Source organism: Cygnus olor, chromosome Z, assembly GCF_009769625.2.
Source record: "Cygnus olor isolate bCygOlo1 chromosome Z, bCygOlo1.pri.v2, whole genome shotgun sequence".
In the NCBI taxonomy this organism is placed as follows: Eukaryota; Metazoa; Chordata; class Aves; order Anseriformes; family Anatidae; genus Cygnus; species Cygnus olor.
The window spans coordinates 22,295,677-22,312,380 of NC_049198.1; the positions used below are offsets into that span (position 1 = coordinate 22,295,677).

General features: G+C 39.7%; 1 protein-coding gene across 1 annotated transcript; it reads left to right on the top strand.

Moving 5' to 3' along the window:
* Positions 1-40: 40 nt before the first annotated feature.
* On the top strand, positions 41-13,535 carry PPWD1 (peptidylprolyl isomerase domain and WD repeat containing 1). The gene is made up of 11 exons (XM_040540689.1): positions 41-241; positions 1,303-1,405; positions 2,103-2,203; positions 3,271-3,391; positions 5,975-6,422; positions 6,982-7,172; positions 7,646-7,835; positions 9,223-9,404; positions 11,876-11,957; positions 12,561-12,743; positions 13,168-13,535. Exons 1-11 carry the CDS (start codon positions 70-72, stop codon positions 13,309-13,311), a joined length of 1,917 nt encoding a protein of 638 aa, XP_040396623.1. The 5' UTR covers positions 41-69; the 3' UTR covers positions 13,312-13,535.
* Positions 13,536-16,704: the final 3,169 nt, after the last annotated feature.

Here is a 16,704-nt window from a genome sequence, read left to right on the forward strand (position 1 = left end):
CCCGTCGGGGAAGGGGCGGGGGAAAGGGAGGAGTCGGGGCGGTGTCGCGGCGCGGTGACGCAGCGCGGCATGGCGGCCGCGGAGACGGAGCGCAAGAGGAAGCCCAGCGAGGCGGCGGCGGCGGAGGGCGGGGAGGAGGAGGAGGAGGAGGAGGAGGAGGAGGAGGAGGGAGAGGAGGAAGATGGGGAGCGCTGGGTCGGGCCGCTGCCGGGGGAGGCGGCGCAGGCGAAGAAGAGGAGAGGTGAGGGCAGGGGGGTGCGGGGTGGGGGGACCGGGAACAGCTCCAGGGTTGGGGCTGCAGCCTCTGTGGGCAGCCCGTGACAGGGCCGCACCGCCTGTCCTGCTGCAGGTGGTGCTGAGAGGAGGCTCAGGGAGACCTCATTGCTCTCTGCAGCTCCCTGAGAGGAAGGCGTGGGGAGCTGGGGGTCGGCCTCTTCTCACAGATAACTAGTGATAGGACTAGAGGGAATGGCCTCAGGTTGCACCAGGGGAGGTTTAGGTTGGAAATGAGGAGGCGTTTCTCCTCAGGAAGAGCAGTCAGGCATTGGGACGGGTTGCCCAGGGAACTGGTAGCATCACCGTCCCTGGGGGTGTTTAAGGGAAGGTTGGACGTGGTGCTTAGGGACATGGTTTAGTGGGTGACATTGGCAGCAGGGGGATGGTTGGACCAGACGATCTTGAAGCTTCGTCTCTTCCCACCTTAATGATTATGTGATTCTATGGTTCTTCATTCCCCCAGTCTCTGCTTTTGCCTTCTGCAACTTGGGTGTTGTACCTAGAACACTTGCCAGTGAAGACTGAGGTAAAAAAGTCATTGAGTACCTCAGCCTTCTCCATGTCCCAGCTAACCAGGCCTCCCATTGCCTTCATGAGGGCCCACATTTTCGCTAGCCTTCCATTTGTCACTGAAGTACTTACAGAAGCCCTTCTTGTAGAACAAGGCCATTGTCCTTTTGGAAAAAAAAATGAGCTGTGGTTGATCTTCTGTTTCCTGTCAGGCCCTTAAAAAGTCTGTTGAAATTCTTTCTAAATATTCAGACAGCCAAGGTAATAGTTACTTTAAAAGGGGGGCACCTGTATGGGTAAAAGAAGACTGGCTTTAGTCTACCAAGAATCAAGAAGTCTGAGCACAAAGCCAGAGTGGAAATCCCTTTTATGTTTGCACAAAGTCCTAATGTTCTCTATATTAAAATTGGGAGTAAGGTATTCAAAGGTAATGATGGTGAACAGAAGCTTAGCGAAAGTTTTTCATAAAAACATTCATAAAATACGTTTCCTGATTTTCCTTTTACTTTTTTTTAGTCCTTGAATTTGAACATGTCTATCTTGAAAATCTACCATGTGCTTCGATGTATGAACGCAGTTACATGCACAGAGATGTCATTACACACGTGGCATGTACCAAGTAAGTCTGTTTGTTTTTTTTCCCCACTGTATGTTGTCCTCAGAGATGTGTTCAGATGTGTTCTTGTATATACTGGGAAGTTTTCAATGCAGAAGTTTAATAAAGGAAAGTTATGTGCAAATGTGGCATTTCAAGGTTTTTTGAAAACTGAGTGTAAAGGAAAGGACTTATAAGCAAGATAAAAATTGTTTAAATAGATGAAAAGGGATTCTTAAAATCCATATTGCAAAGTGCAATATATGCAGCAGTAGGAAATACTGAATGCATCTGAGTGAAATATGATTCAGCAGAATTGCACAGGTTGAGGAGATCGTTTTCTTGTCTATTGTATGTGTGTATATATTTTCAAGTGTATGTGGATATATATGTATTTTTAATAGTAGCGAACAGTATCTGCTGTAAAACCAGACCTAAATGAGAAGTAAAACTTACATAGTAAAAAATGATAATATTACATATTTCTTAAATTCAGGCTGTTGACCTTTCATAGATGAATGCAGAGCACATTAAAATAATTATTTCTCTTTCAGGATTGATAGTACCCATTGAGACAGACTGTTACAGTGATTTGTTTAAAGTTCATTTTCTATACTACCTCAGTTCTAGTGTCATAATGCAAATTATTGTCCAAAAGTGGAGTGAAGTATGTGTATTTCTGTAATTCTGTATTTCTGTTTTTCTTCTTTTGTAATTGTAGGACAGATTTTATCATAACAGCCAGTCATGATGGACATGTAAAATTCTGGAAAAAAATAGAAGAAGGGATTGAGTTTGTTAAACACTTTCGTAGCCACTTAGGTAAGAATTTGCTTTTTTGTTTATAGAACTCAACCCTGCTGCCCAAGTTTGAAGAGGGAGTGCAAACAAAAGGGAGAGGGGTTCTGGGACCCGTTTACTGCAGTCAGGGATTAAATGATATCTACCTCTCTTCCTTCATTCCCCTGTCCTGTACATTCACCTCCCAAACTGCAGGAGGAATACGGTGTGAATAAAACAGGTGAGATAACTCCCCTACATTCTTTGCAATGGCTTGTGCCCTGCTCGTAGGGAGAACGTCTAGGACAGAGAGAAAGTGTCTATTTAAAAAAGACGAGCAGGGTACATAAAATCCAGAGATCTTTAAAAAGATATTACTTTAAGCTATGGTACCTTCATCACCTACCATCTGTACTATGCTAAGCATTAAGGTACTCATTGCTATTATAAATGATGATCTGCCTGATGGAAAAAACTGTCTGATATGCAGACTGTCACAATAAGAAAAATAATAGGAAATAGTAAAAGTACTGTTTCTGTTTAGAATTTAAAAAAATGTTATGGCAAGTTCTTGATTTTAGCTATCAGCTTCTCATTATATACTGAAACAAAACATGAGAATGAAGCCTACCAAGTGTAAATAAGTACTGTGAAAAACTTGTTGAAGTCTCAATTGCAGAGTAATTTCAATTATTATGCATGTTAATGGCAAGACTGTAAGAGTTAGCATTCTGCTGCTTTTTGTGTCTTCAGAGATGCAAGTCTAAGAGCTCATTTATTTATCGTGTAATGATCTTGTTCTCTTTTTTTTTTTAATGAATATTTTATATTAAAATAATTGTAATCATAATCTCCCCCTTAGGTAGATGGTAACTAGTTCATCATCACTTACCTGATTGTAAACAGTGATAGGATACAAAATGTGTGGTAGTAAAGAAAAAAAGAAAAACAAAACCAAAAACCCTTAACACAACTTTTTAGTTCAAAAAAGATGGAGAAACAGCTGGAACGGTTTTAGATGTCTGTATGGTTTTTGTTTTTCTGTGGAGAACTGAAATGAAGAATGTCCCTTTCCTGTGTCTTAATAGTACGTTACCTTGTTTAAACAGGTGTTATTGAGAGTATTGCTGTTAGTTCAGAGGGGGCGTTATTTTGTTCAGTTGGAGATGACAAAGCCATGAAGGTGTTCGATGTAGTCAACTTTGATATGATCAACATGCTGAAACTTGGGTAAGTTGCTTGGTTCTTGAAAATGTTTAGGATTACAAATGGGAGTCATTTTACGTAAGAGCTAAGTAAATAATTCGTTCTACTTGACTTTTTTTTGCCAATCAAATGAAGCTGAGGAAGTTGAGTTATCGAAAATGACGTATCCAGTGAAGACTGCTTGCCTGAGTGTAGAAAAATGTATGACTGTATGTACCCTTCAGATGAGTGTAGTAGGACTACACCTGTCCTCAGCATCTAATGTTAAGCAGAAAGATGTGGTATTTCCTGAAGTATTTAGCTAGACATCTTTATTTTCTTCCTGTTGTTTGGCACTGAATTTAAAAATTACAGCTAACTAACAGTTCAGCTAGAGAAGAAATCTGGCATGTACGTATTATTTGTCATCACTTGCTGTGTTAGGGATAGCAATTTCTTCTTCTGTTAAAAAGAATGTAGTTTTCCTTAGTCTTGCTATTGTAGAATTGCTGTAGTTACACAGTATGTAGCTAAAGAATTTGGGGGAAACAGGATTATATGTTACTGGAATTATATCAGTAGCAGAGGAAAGCCAGGCACACATCATTGCAGGAATGCATTTGGAAAATGGGAGGATCAGTGGATGCTGTAGTAAGAATGGTAGAAATACTGATGTTTCCAAAAGCCTTTTGAAATTTGAAAACATTTATTCCATGTAGTCTACTATTTGCTGATTAATTGTGACATTGAGTCAAGGTATAAACTCAAAAATGTTCAGTATTGACATAGTTCTTTTAATTGAAGTTAGTGCTAAGATTTCCACTGCTTTGAAGGCTATTATAACTATATGATATTTGGGTATTTTTCAGAATGTCCATGTAAATGCGTATGTTAGCTGTTTTCTGGTTATATTATGAATAACATCATCCAAATAACCTACTTGGCTTATAGGAATTGATTCAGTCTTGTCTGTCTGCTGTGGAAAAATTCAAGTCAGCCGTAGTCATTTGTTTCTGCTAGTGTTTTGTACTTAGCATCTCTGTATGTCACTAAAAAAACCTGGTAAAACTATACCATGAAATAAAATTAATTTAATATTAAATATGCATATATATTTGTTATAATAGTGATTTTTTTTGTTTGAGAATTCAAGGGGAATTAAGGTAGATGTTAAATCCATTTTGCATCAAGGATATCCTGAATTATACTTTAAAGTTTGTATATACTATATCTCTGACATATCTCTAAATAGTTTTTCTCAACAGCAGTAATCAAACTCCCCTCCCCTGTATACCTTTTCAGAGATAATTGGATTTGACTTAAGGTGAACTTTTTAATAAAGAAGAGAAAAGTATACAACTGTAACACAAGCATTACTGAGAACAGCTTTTTGAATTTAACATTCATTGTTTTATTTTCTGCACTAATGCTTATTGAGCATCTGGTTTCTGTTTACCTAACAGAAAATTTTAATGGCTGTTTGCTCAGGCTTGCAGTGGTTAATGTAGAATTCATAAATGCTGTGTGGTCTTTTCAACTTGTATTATCTTGTGTTGCCTGCTCTGATAGGTACATGCCAGTATGTTTCATGGTTGATTAGCTTTGTCTGAAATTCTTGAGACCCTTTCAGTTTTAACTAATTTGTACAGTTAGCTGTCTGCAGATTCCCATGCTTTATGCTTCAATAAATGATCTGGAGAAGGATAGGTATTTCTGCAGGAAGTGTGTGTAACATTGCACAGAACAATGAGACATTGTATTTATCACCCACCACCGCTTTTTTTTTTCAATTCTATCCTTTGCAGTGAAAATCCAAGTGGTAAGTATCTGTCATTCATCAGGCCTTTGATATCTGTTAGTCTGATAGGATTCTAAATATGAGTTTCCTATGGAGACTCATATCATTCCTTCATTGCCTATCATTTAGTTCTGGAGTTCCAGTTCTTGGAATCTTTGCTTACAGACATTTTAAAAAAACAGATGTTTTTATAATGAAACAAAAAAACCCCTTAGATTATTGACCATATCTCTGGTTTGTTTTATTTATAGATTACATTTGCTAGTAGCCAGTGCGTTCCTTCTTAAATACATTCAGAACAGCTACTGAATATACTGTGATTGTCTTAGTTTTGTTTGTATCTGGATAATTAAATTACGTTTTTTTTCAGTTATACTCTTCAGTAGGTACATTGTCTTCATTTGCAGTGAAGCATTAATCACTTAGAGCTGGGACAGCAATGCTATTGACTCATAGAAATTGAGTAGCAATCTTTAATACTACTCAGTGCTGTTTATTTGGATTTCTATCCTTTTTCTTCTTTTATACCCACCTACCTAACCTATGCTGGTTTCTGTCACTGCCTCTTTATGAAACTATACAGAAGCAACACAAATGGGCTGAACCATCCACTGATTCATGTTGCTTGGAAAAGCTTGGTGATAACACTGTTAAATTTTAGCAAGATAGGTATTAGCGAGATGAGAAAATAAAGTTCAAAATTTGCTCCAGATATTTGATTTCAAATTTATAGCTTAACTTGATTCTTATATGAGTAAAACCATCTGTTCTTATTTCTTTGTTGTTGTTGTTGTTGTTGTTGTTTGTTTTCCTTCCATTCTTTGTTGCAGCTACTCTCCTGGCCAATGTGAATGGGTATATTGCCCTGGAGATGCCATATCTTCTGTTGCAACATCTGAGAAGAGCACAGGAAAAATATTCATATATGATGGACGAGGAAATAACCAGCCACTTCATGTTTTTGATAAACTCCATACATCCTCTCTTACTCAGATACGGTTGAACCCTGTCTTCAAAGTAGTAGTGTCTGCTGACAAATCTGGAATGATTGAGTACTGGACTGGTACTCCTCATGAATATAAATTTCCCAAGAATGTGAACTGGGAGTATAAAACAGATACTGATCTATACGAATTTGCTAAATGCAAGGCGTACCCATCCAGTATAAGTTTTTCACCTGATGGCAAGAAAATGGCCACTCTTGGGTCTGACAGAAAAGTTAGAATTTTCCGATTTTTGACGGGGAAGCTCATGAGAGTCTTTGATGAATCTCTGAGTGTGAGTTGGGTCTTGCTTCTCTTCTTTGAGACTTTCTCTGTTTGACTTCACTAACCAGCACTTTTACCTACATTATCATCTTCTTTTAAAGCTGAACTCAATTGTTACGTTTTTCTTGCAGAAAAGGTTTTCCCTGTTCTCTTCCTTGCTTCTTACATTGCTTTGCCCTGAAATTCTCATTGATTTGTTAGCTATTGAGTGATACTGAGTTGTTAATTTTCATTTATGTTTTCATACTGATAGATTTCTTTTTCTTAGAAAGTAATTAGAATTAGTAATTAGTAATTACCATTTCCAGTAATGGTAATAATGAAACAAATTTATAATCTTCTCAAAGCTCTGCTAGACAGCTACATACTTCTTTTTCTTTGCTTGAGCCTAATACAACAGCATGGCTATAAGGTCATTAAAATAGTATTACTTGTTTTTATTTTAACTCTTCAGGTAGTTTGAGCTGTGTAGTCTTGCTTGGTTTCTGTGCTTTCTATGCATGTGAATTAGTGTTTAACTGGGTCAGAATTTTGAAGTATGTTAATGTGATTATTATTTTTTTCTTTAGATGTTTACTGAACTTCAGCAGATGAGGCAGCAACTACCAGACATGGAGTTTGGCCGACGCATGGCAGTTGAGCGGGAGCTGGAGAAAGTGGATGCAGTAAGATTAATTAATATAATATTTGATGAAACTGGACACTTCGTTCTCTATGGAACAATGTTGGGCATTAAGGTCATAAATGTGGAGACTAACAGGTAAGTTTTAGTGGAGATAGATAAATTTGTTTCAGAGTCCATACTTAATCACTCATATTTAAAACTCAATATAAATGGATGTTACTAAGCTTTTTGTTGTTATTTGGGATCCTTAAGTTAGACTGTTGACTAAAAATATTCCCATGATTATTACTGGGTCATTTCAGTTCAGAGCTTGGTAAAATGAGAAAATACAGCAAGCATATTCATATTAAAGACGAGAGATGAATTAATTTATGGCTGACTGGATATAACAAAGTAAATGTGGATCATGCAGTTTGCTTTTTTATAGGGTAGGGAGTCTGACTAGAAAATTATGTAGCAAGTTTGAATAGAGAAGCATTATAATTACAATTAGTAAAAAATTGTTTAGAGGGGCTTTTGGTTGCTTTACATTTCTTGCAGTCAGAAAAGAGATACTGTCTGACTGAGCAGCTAACAGTTGTTACACGTTTCTCCTTCTTGTGCTTCAGGTGTATTCGTATCTTGGGAAAACAAGAGAACATCAGGGTGATGCAGCTAGCTTTGTTCCAAGGAGTAGCAAAGAAACATCGTGCTGCAATCACTATAGAGATGAAGGCATCTGAAAATCCTGTTCTGCAGAATATCCAGGCAGATCCAACAGTAATCTGCACAGCATTTAAGAAAAACAGGTTTTACATGGTGTGTGTGGTGTTTATTTAAGTAACTCTATTCTTCTATTGATGTTTTCTCTATATTATTTTTTAATTTTCTACTTGTGCATTTTCCATGCTGGTTGTTTTTAATACTTGCAAACACAACTTTTCTAGAGGTGTCCTTTTAAATTGCAAGTACATTCTAGAATTTTTAGTTTAAGCTAGCTAAAAATTGTCTAGAAATAGCTTTGTAGCCTCTAATTTCGTTTTCGCTATTGCTCAAGTTGTTAAAGAAACTTGGATCCTTTTAGCTGTCTCAGTTACAGTTCTCTGAGAATGGGTGCAGACTTTTGGTCTAGTTTAAGAAACTTGCATAAGAACATTTATAAAAAACTAACGAGGTATTACAGTGATAAAGGAACAATAATTAGCTACGTATAAAGTATATAACAAAAATAATTAAATTCTGGGTAGCATCAGGACTCAGTAGCACTAAGTGCTTTATGGGTAAGTAAAAAAGACATTCAGAATTTAGATTTTACTTCAGATGCAGTGAAAAAGACAAGCAGATCTGGAGTAAGTATGTAGTACTTGGTCTGGGATGTGATCAGAGCAAAGGTTAGAGGTCAGTCTGTCCGTTGTTAGTTGTGCTTGAGTTTGATCATGTTTTCAGTTGGAGCAAAATAGTATATTTTCTAAACATTCGTGTGGTTAGTATAAAGTATATAATGGAATATACCACTCTGAACAGTTTAACAAGAAAGGAAGAAAACTTACAACCCATATGGAGACATCACTCTTTCTGCAGAAAGCATGAGTACATGGCGAGTGAATGCATGCAGAAAATTAGTGATTGTCATTTGATACGTAATTGTACATACTTCTGTGGATACTTGTGTGCTCTGATATTTATTGTATGTCTTGCTTCTTTAAGAGGTGCTATAAAACTTTCAGTTCTGAGGTTTCTCTTATTTTAAGTTGAATTTGCAGTTTTTCTTACAGTTTTGCATTAATACAGCATTGGGATAAGAGAATTTAGTTTGACTTTGTAATGAAACCAACAATTTTATGATGAAACCAAAAGTTTTGTCTGATTGTAGTGGAACACACCAATTCTCCATTCCTTTTTAAAGAAATGGTGCTGAACTACTACTGTGGGCTTTCTTTGGGAAAAGGGAAGTTTAGAAGATAACAAAATATAAAAAGTTATTTGGACTTACATGTATCCGTACGGGAATTTGTGACTGGAAATGCTGATAATGAATGACAGTGAAATGTGGTCTCTGAATTCTGAAATGAAAACATTTCAAATCTAGTTGGCTGTCTAGGAAGTTAAATCTTCATATTGATGTCTCGGGTGCAGAGTGCTTTGTAAGATAAGGAAAAACAAAAGAGAAATACAAACTCTTACCTTCAGTTCTTTTGATTTTCAGTTTACTAAACGTGAACCAGAAGATACAAAGAGTGCAGATTCGGACAGAGATGTCTTTAATGAGAAACCTTCTAAAGAAGAGGTCATGGCAGCTACCCAAGCAGAAGGTCCCAAAAGAGTTTCTGACAGTGCCATTATCCACACAAGCATGGGAGATATTCATATCAAGCTTTTTCCTGTTGAGTATGTATTCGGCAGTTTTCCTGTTACTCCATTTTGCCTTCCTTCTGTGTTTTTTTGGTGGCAGTACCCAAGATTTAACTTCCAAGCTAGGAATGATTCTTTTCCTCCTCATTTTTTATTGTTCTCATTCCCTGACAGTTTTGTAATACCTCAAGCTACCACAGTGTGGCTCTTGACAAACTCTAACAAGGTGTGGCAAAAATAGGTCAAAGCATCAGTGGGATTTTCTTTAATGTTTTTTGCTCTTTTATTTATTGGTTAAGGAAGTTTGTTCCAGAACTTTTGTTTGTTCTCTAAATCTCAGATATGGCTAGGTCATGATGGTTTGCTGTGGCTGTGCAAGCTACATATTTTTGTAATGCAGTGCTGTTTTATTTCTGGTAACAACAGACAGGGAGAAGGCTGAGGCTGGTGACAACAGGCATGGAGATGGCTGAGATACCCAGCAAGTTCTTTGCCTCAGCTTTCAGTGCCATTCAGGCTTCCCACATCTCATTTCCCTGACCCTCAGGGCAGGGGCTGGGGGAGCAAAGTGCCTCCCACTGTAAGCAAAGAGCGGGTTCAAGATCACCTGGTGAAACTGAACAGGTACAAGTCTATAGGGCCCAATGCAATGCATGCCAGGGTCCTGAGGGAACTGGCTGGTGGAGTTGCCAAGCCTCTCCCCAGCACGTTTGAAAAGTCCTGGCAGTGAGGTGAAGTCCCCAGTGACTGGAAAAGGGGAAACATCACTCCAGTTTTTAAAAAGGGTAAATAGTACTGTTTGCAACTTCCAAATGTGGCAATTGTATTACATCTTAGAGTATCGTAGATCCTTCAAAAGCAACTTAAAATTAATACTAGCACATATCATTAGTGCAGTGTATATCTGAAACTGGGCATATAATTTATTAAGTGTTTTGTGTGTGATTATTGAAGTTTTTGTGTCAGCATTACTCCATGATACTAATACTTGCAAAGATTTTGTTATGCAACAGTAGACTTATATATGATGCCAAGTTTGCTATAAATTGAAACCTAGACTATCTAGGTGTAGTCCACGTTTCTCCAGAAACAACTGCATGTTTTGTCATAACTACAGTTAAGGCAACACAACCTTAATTCTACCCTGTAGGGCTGTTAGTCTTCCATTGCTGTATTAACTGATTTCTCCTTCCATGAAAACCTAGTTCCTGTAATTCTTACTTGTAGCGTATAGGTTGCAGAAATGGTACAGCATATACAAGTGAGTGACAGGCCAAGCTACATTATTTATGACTTTTTTTCTAATTCTTATGACAGTATGTCAGTGTATTTGCATGCACAGTATTGTTAAGTTCATTGCAATGTTTTGTATGCATCATTTTTTTTAGATTGAATACAATAGTAATATCAGTCTTGGTTATGGTTATGTTTGTCCTTTCTTTTCTGGTATTTCCTTTTGTCTGAGTTTTGAAATTAAAATCTCTTCAAGATAAAAGTTATTCAAAAATTAAAGTACAGAATTGAGGATGTGGCTTTGTACGCCCTTTAAATCTCTGACCATGTGCTCCTAGACTAATATGAATGACTACTTTTGTACTGCTTAGCAGGAGCTGGGAGTGAAGCCTGTCTGTTCCATTAGTTACCTTATTGGTGCTGTTTAACAAGATGCTTTAGAGTATGACTTAAGTCCAACTAATGTTCCTTGTCACAGCTAAAGTAACTCCACAACCATGGACTTAACCTGGCTGTTGTCTGGTTTACTGGGAAAATGTGTGTTACTGTAAATCTGCATATGCAGATCTACTGTGGCTACTAATCCATTTCCTAAACCAGTGAAAGAACTAGCAAAAAGAACTGCATCTCTGGTAGCATCTACTCTTGGGAGAATGGGAGGAACACACAACAAAAAAATCACAAGGTGAAAGGTTTTGTTTTGGTTTTATTACATCAATATTGAATACCTTTTCACCCTAGTTCGGAACAGTGTTTGTCAGTAATTCCAAAGGAGGAAAACTGACTTGGTGTTGACTGCAGAGTTGCTCTGTAATACTAAAACTGTGGTTTCAGATTTTACTTTTTGTACACAGCACTGGACACCTTACATACATGGCTTAAGAGAATTATAGGGATAAAAGTAGTAACACCTTTCTGCTTATGGAGCTTATATTCCTTAATTGGTTTTGTGTATCAAAAATATGTAAACAAAAAGCTGGAGAAGGAATATGCAGTCAGTAGTGTCTTGACTTAGGCTTTGAGAAAGATTTGGATCCTGACCCTGCTGCTGACTTCCCATGTAATCATGCAACCTTATACTCCTCTCAAGTTTTGTTTCCATCTCTGGGTTTGAGAAGGTGGGAGGCTGGTTTATCCTTATTTGATCCCTTTTGTAGTATGCTGAAACAGTGCTCAGCACAACAGCATCTGAGTCTCACCAGAAATCTTTATGGCCTTGCCACAATACGGTTAAATATGTATTGTAGCCTGTATTTTCTGTTACGTGATTTTAGGTGCCCTAAAACCGTGGAAAACTTCTGTGTGCACAGCAGAAATGGCTATTACAATGGACACATATTTCACCGTATTATCAAGGTAACTTGTAAAAGTTTGTGTTTTTTTTTTTTTTTGGTAGGTTTGCAGAATGTAACTTTGTGGTCAGCCCTCTCTGCTAGCATTTTTATTTGCCTTTCACACAAGGCTTTCTGGAACGGTTTCATAGTTTGCTGAAAGGTGTCAACAACACTTGAGGTTCTAATGACCTTTATCATCACTTCATGAAGCTTTTTAATAGGTGTCCTGCAACTGACAAGGTGGAAAAAATCTCAAAATTGAGAGAAAGATCAGTTCAGCACTCGTGCTTGAATTACAATTTAGTTTCATCCCAGAATGGCATTTCCTGTAAGGCTTCTTACTTCTATTGCACTAGAACTAATACAGCCTAAGTCACTTACCTAAGCAGAGGGTAACAATTATGTTTCTACCCTTCTCTAGCAAGAACAGTGAGTAATCATGTTTGTTGTTGTTTTTTTTTAAACTCAAGTAGTTAATTACCACCTTTAGCCCTTATTCACAGCATTTTAACACTCGATTTTGTTGAAAGATGCAATGCAAGTTTGAAAAAAAATAAGTTTAGCATAAGCCATTTTTGCTTTTTTGTTCTGTGGGACGATGTAATAACATTTAACTTCTGTGCAGGGTTTCATGATTCAGACTGGTGACCCAACGGGTACAGGCATGGGAGGTGAAAGTATTTGGGGAGGAGAATTTGAAGATGAATTTCATTCAACTTTACGACATGACAGACCATACACACTCAGCATGGCTAATGCAGGACCAAATACTAATGGATCCCAGTTTTTCATAACAGTAGTGCCAACTGTAAGTAATATTAAAAGTTCGGGTTAAGGCCTGAGATGCTAACTGCATAGTAAAAACACAGTAACTTCTCTGATAGAAAAAGCAACACAATACTGTTGAAATAACCTTTTTCTTGTTATTTTGCAAGTGGATGCTGCACACAAAGATGTACAATGTGTAGGCTTCACTGAAACGATCATCTAAAAATAGGAAGGTGCTGTGATCACAAGACCTTTTGACTTGGGGAGTAAGGGCCTTACCTGATTCTTAGTAAAACACATTTTTGTAATTGTTTATTACTAGAATATTTTAGATTAATGTATGTGTTCAGTTTAATAGTCTTTAGATATAAAATATATCCATGTTCACTTATTCTAGGTCACTTTCTTCTTTGGTTGGTACCTAACCTACATGTATGTCTTTTCTTTCTCCTCCTGTACCTCAGCCTTGGCTTGACAACAAGCACAGCGTGTTTGGACGGGTGACTAAAGGAATGGAAGTTGTTCAAAGAATCTCAAACGTAAAAGTCAATCCCAAAACCGACAAACCCTATGAGGATATCAGCATCATTAATATCACAGTGAAGTAAGCTAAGAGTTGAGGGTTCCAACTTGAAAAGAAAAACCTCAGCACTGTGGGACACAGAAAGGACCTAGAATGAATAAAAACCTTTTTGATAATTCCTGGATGTAAGAAATGGCAGGACAAAGCAAACACCAGTCCTACTGTTTTTCATGTACCTGAAGTGCTCTAAGCGTGTATTTCTGGTAACTCTGTCTTTTAAAGTAAAAACATTTGCTTGTTTCTTACAAAGTCTACTGTTTTTCTTGTCTCTTCTATACAAGATTGAAGATGCAAGTCTATACCATGGCTCATGATAGTGTTTTTAGAATATAATCAAGGTATAGTTTGTACCTTTCTGATATTTATTTGCATCTTCCATGTCTAAACCTTCTTATGCTAGTGACATCTTTGACAGAGGAAGAGGTCAGAACCCTTAGGCTATGTCTGTATTGCCAGCACTTGTCCTCGTGGGGGACTTTAACTTCCTGGACATATGCTGGAAATACAGTACAGCCCTGAGGAAGCAGTCTAGAAGGTTCCTGGAGTGCGTGGAAGACAGCTTCCTGAAGCAGCTGGTTCGTGAGCCTGGCAGAGGGGGTGCCTCACTAGACATGCTGTTCACAAACAGAGAAGGACTGCTGGGAGATATGGTGGTCGGGAGCTGACTTGGGCAGAGTGACCATGAAATGGTGGAGTTCTTGGTGAAGTCAGGAGGGGGGTCAGTATAACTGCTATCTTGGGCTTCCAGAAGGCTGACTTTGACCTGTTCAGGGCACTGCTAGGGAGGGTCCCTTGGGAGTCAGTCCTGAAGGGCAGAGGGGTCCAGGAAGGCAATCTTAAATGCGCAGAAACAGGCTGTCGTTGTGTGCTGTAAGATGGGCTGGTGGGGAAGAAGACCCATGTGGTTGGACAGGGAACTTTTGCTGAGCGTCTGGGAGAAAAAGAGAGTTTGTCTGGTGGAAGAAGGGACAGGCAACTCAGAGTACAAGGAAGTTGCCAGCATATGCAGAGAGAAAATCAGAAAGCCAAAGCCCAGCACAAGCTCAACCTGGCCACTATGGTTAAGGACAATGAAAAATGTTTTTATAAATATATTAACAGCAAGAGGAGGGCCAAGGAGAATTTCCATCCTTTACTGGATGCAGGGGGAACATGACTACTAAGGTAAGGAAAAGGCTGAGGTTCTTCAATGCCTTCTTTTACATCTGCCTTTACTAGCCAGACCACTTATCCTCGGGGTACTCAGCCTCCTGACCTGTAAGTCTGTGACAAGGAGCAGAAGAAACCCCACCCAGGTAAGGTGGAAACAGGTAGGGGCCTGCTGCTCCACCTGGACTCTGACAAGTCCATGGGGCCAGAGGGCATCCACCGGAGGGTGATGAGAGAGTTCATGGATATGATTGCTGGGCTGCTTTCCCTCATCTATCAGTGGTCATGATTATCTAGAGAGATCCCAGATGATGGGAGACTTGCTAATGTGCTGCCCATCTACAAGAATGGTCATAAGGAGGGCCTGGGGAACTAGAGGCCTGTCAGCCTGACCTCAGTGCCAGGGAAGGTGATGGAACAGCTCACCTTGCATGCAATCACACAGCATCTGGGGGACCACCGGGGGATCAGGCCCAGCCAGCATGGGTTCATGAAAGGCAAGTCCTGCCTGACCAACCTCATCTCCTTCTATGACCAGGCGACCCACCTGGTGGATGAGGGAAAGGCTGTTGACGTAGTCTGCCTAGACTTCAGCAAGGCCTTTGACACGGTCTCCCACAGTATTCCCTGGAGAAGCTGGCAGCCCATGGCTTGGACAGGTACACTCTGCTGGGTTAAAAACTGGCCGGACGGCTGGGCCCAAAGAGTGGTGGTGAACGGAGTGAAATCCAGCTGGCGACTGGTCACCAGTGGAGTTCCCCAGGGGTTGGTGTTGAGGCCTGTCCTCTTTAATATCGTTATTGATGATTTGGGTGAGGGAATTGAGTGCACCCTCAGTAAGTCTGCAGACAACACCAAGCTGGGGGGAAGTGTCAATGTGCAGGTGGGTAGGAAGGCCCTGCAGAGGGACCTGGATAGGATGGGTCGATGGGCAGAGGCCAATGGGATGAGGTTCAACATCGCCAAGTGCTGGGTCCTGCACTTTGGCCACAACAACCCCTTGCAGTGCTACAGGCTTGGGGCGGAGTTGCTGGAAAGCTGTGCAGAGGAAAAGGATCTGGGGGTGCTGATTGATGCTCACCTGAACATGAGCCAGCAGTGTGCCCAGGTGGCCAAGAAGGCCAACGGCATTCTGGCTTGTATCAGGAATAGTGTATCCAGCAGGACCAGGGAGGTGATCGTCCCCCTGTACTCTGCTCTGGTGAGGCCGCACCTCGAGTACTGTGTTCAGCTTTGGGCCCCTCAGTACAAGAAGGACATCGAGGCCCTGGAGCATGTCCAGAGAAGGGCTACGAAGCTGGTGAAGGGCCTGGAACACAAGTCCTATGGGGAGTGGCTGAGGGCACTGGGGTTGTTTAGTCTGGAGAAGAGGAGGCCCAGGGGAGACCTCATTGCTCTCTACAACTCCCTGAAAGGAAGGTGTGGGGAGCTGGGGGTCGGCCTCTTCTCACAGATAACTAGTGACAGGACTAGAGGGAATGGCCTCAAGTTTTTCTTCTCAGGAAGAGCAGTCAGGCATTGGAACAGGTTGCCCAGGGAGGTGGTGGAGTCACCATCCCTGGGGGTGTTTAAGGAAAGGTTGGACGTGGTGCTTAGGGACATGGTTTACTGGGTGACATTGGTAGTAGGGGGATGGATGACCAGGATGGATGATGTTGGAGGTTTTTTCCAAACTTAATGATTCTATTATCAACACTTAGACGGTTGTGAATGTTTTGCTATGACAATATATAATCTACCTCTTCAAAGATGGTCCACATTCAGTTGGACTGAGTGATCAAGTAATCAATTCATTCAATGGCAGTTTACGAAGTGCTGTGCAAAATGTGCCCTTTTTTTTCTTTGAATGCTTCTTTTCTCATTATTTTTGCTGTTTTTGGTCTGATTTTTACCTAAAAGCCTACAACCATCACCAGATCTGCTGAAAAACTCGGTTGAGATAATTGCTGTGATTTATTTCAAACTAAGCTCGTGTCCAGTGTTTTGATGTGGTCCTTAGTGAAAGCTTAGATGCCTTTTAAAGCTGTTGTGAACCTGTGGCTAAATAGGGTCCTGTATTATAGTGGATAGTTAAGTCTACTGTAAATACTGTACTGTTAACTTTGAGTGTTTATGTTCACATAACACCACAACACTCCGCAGTTTACAACTGTGGCAAGTTCACAAAAACAGATACGTGGTAAGCAAATTCAGTCCCTCGAAAGCTGTTATCCTGAGGAGGCTTACTTTATTGAGATAAAAGGCTATCTTCAGGCAAACAAGAACATTC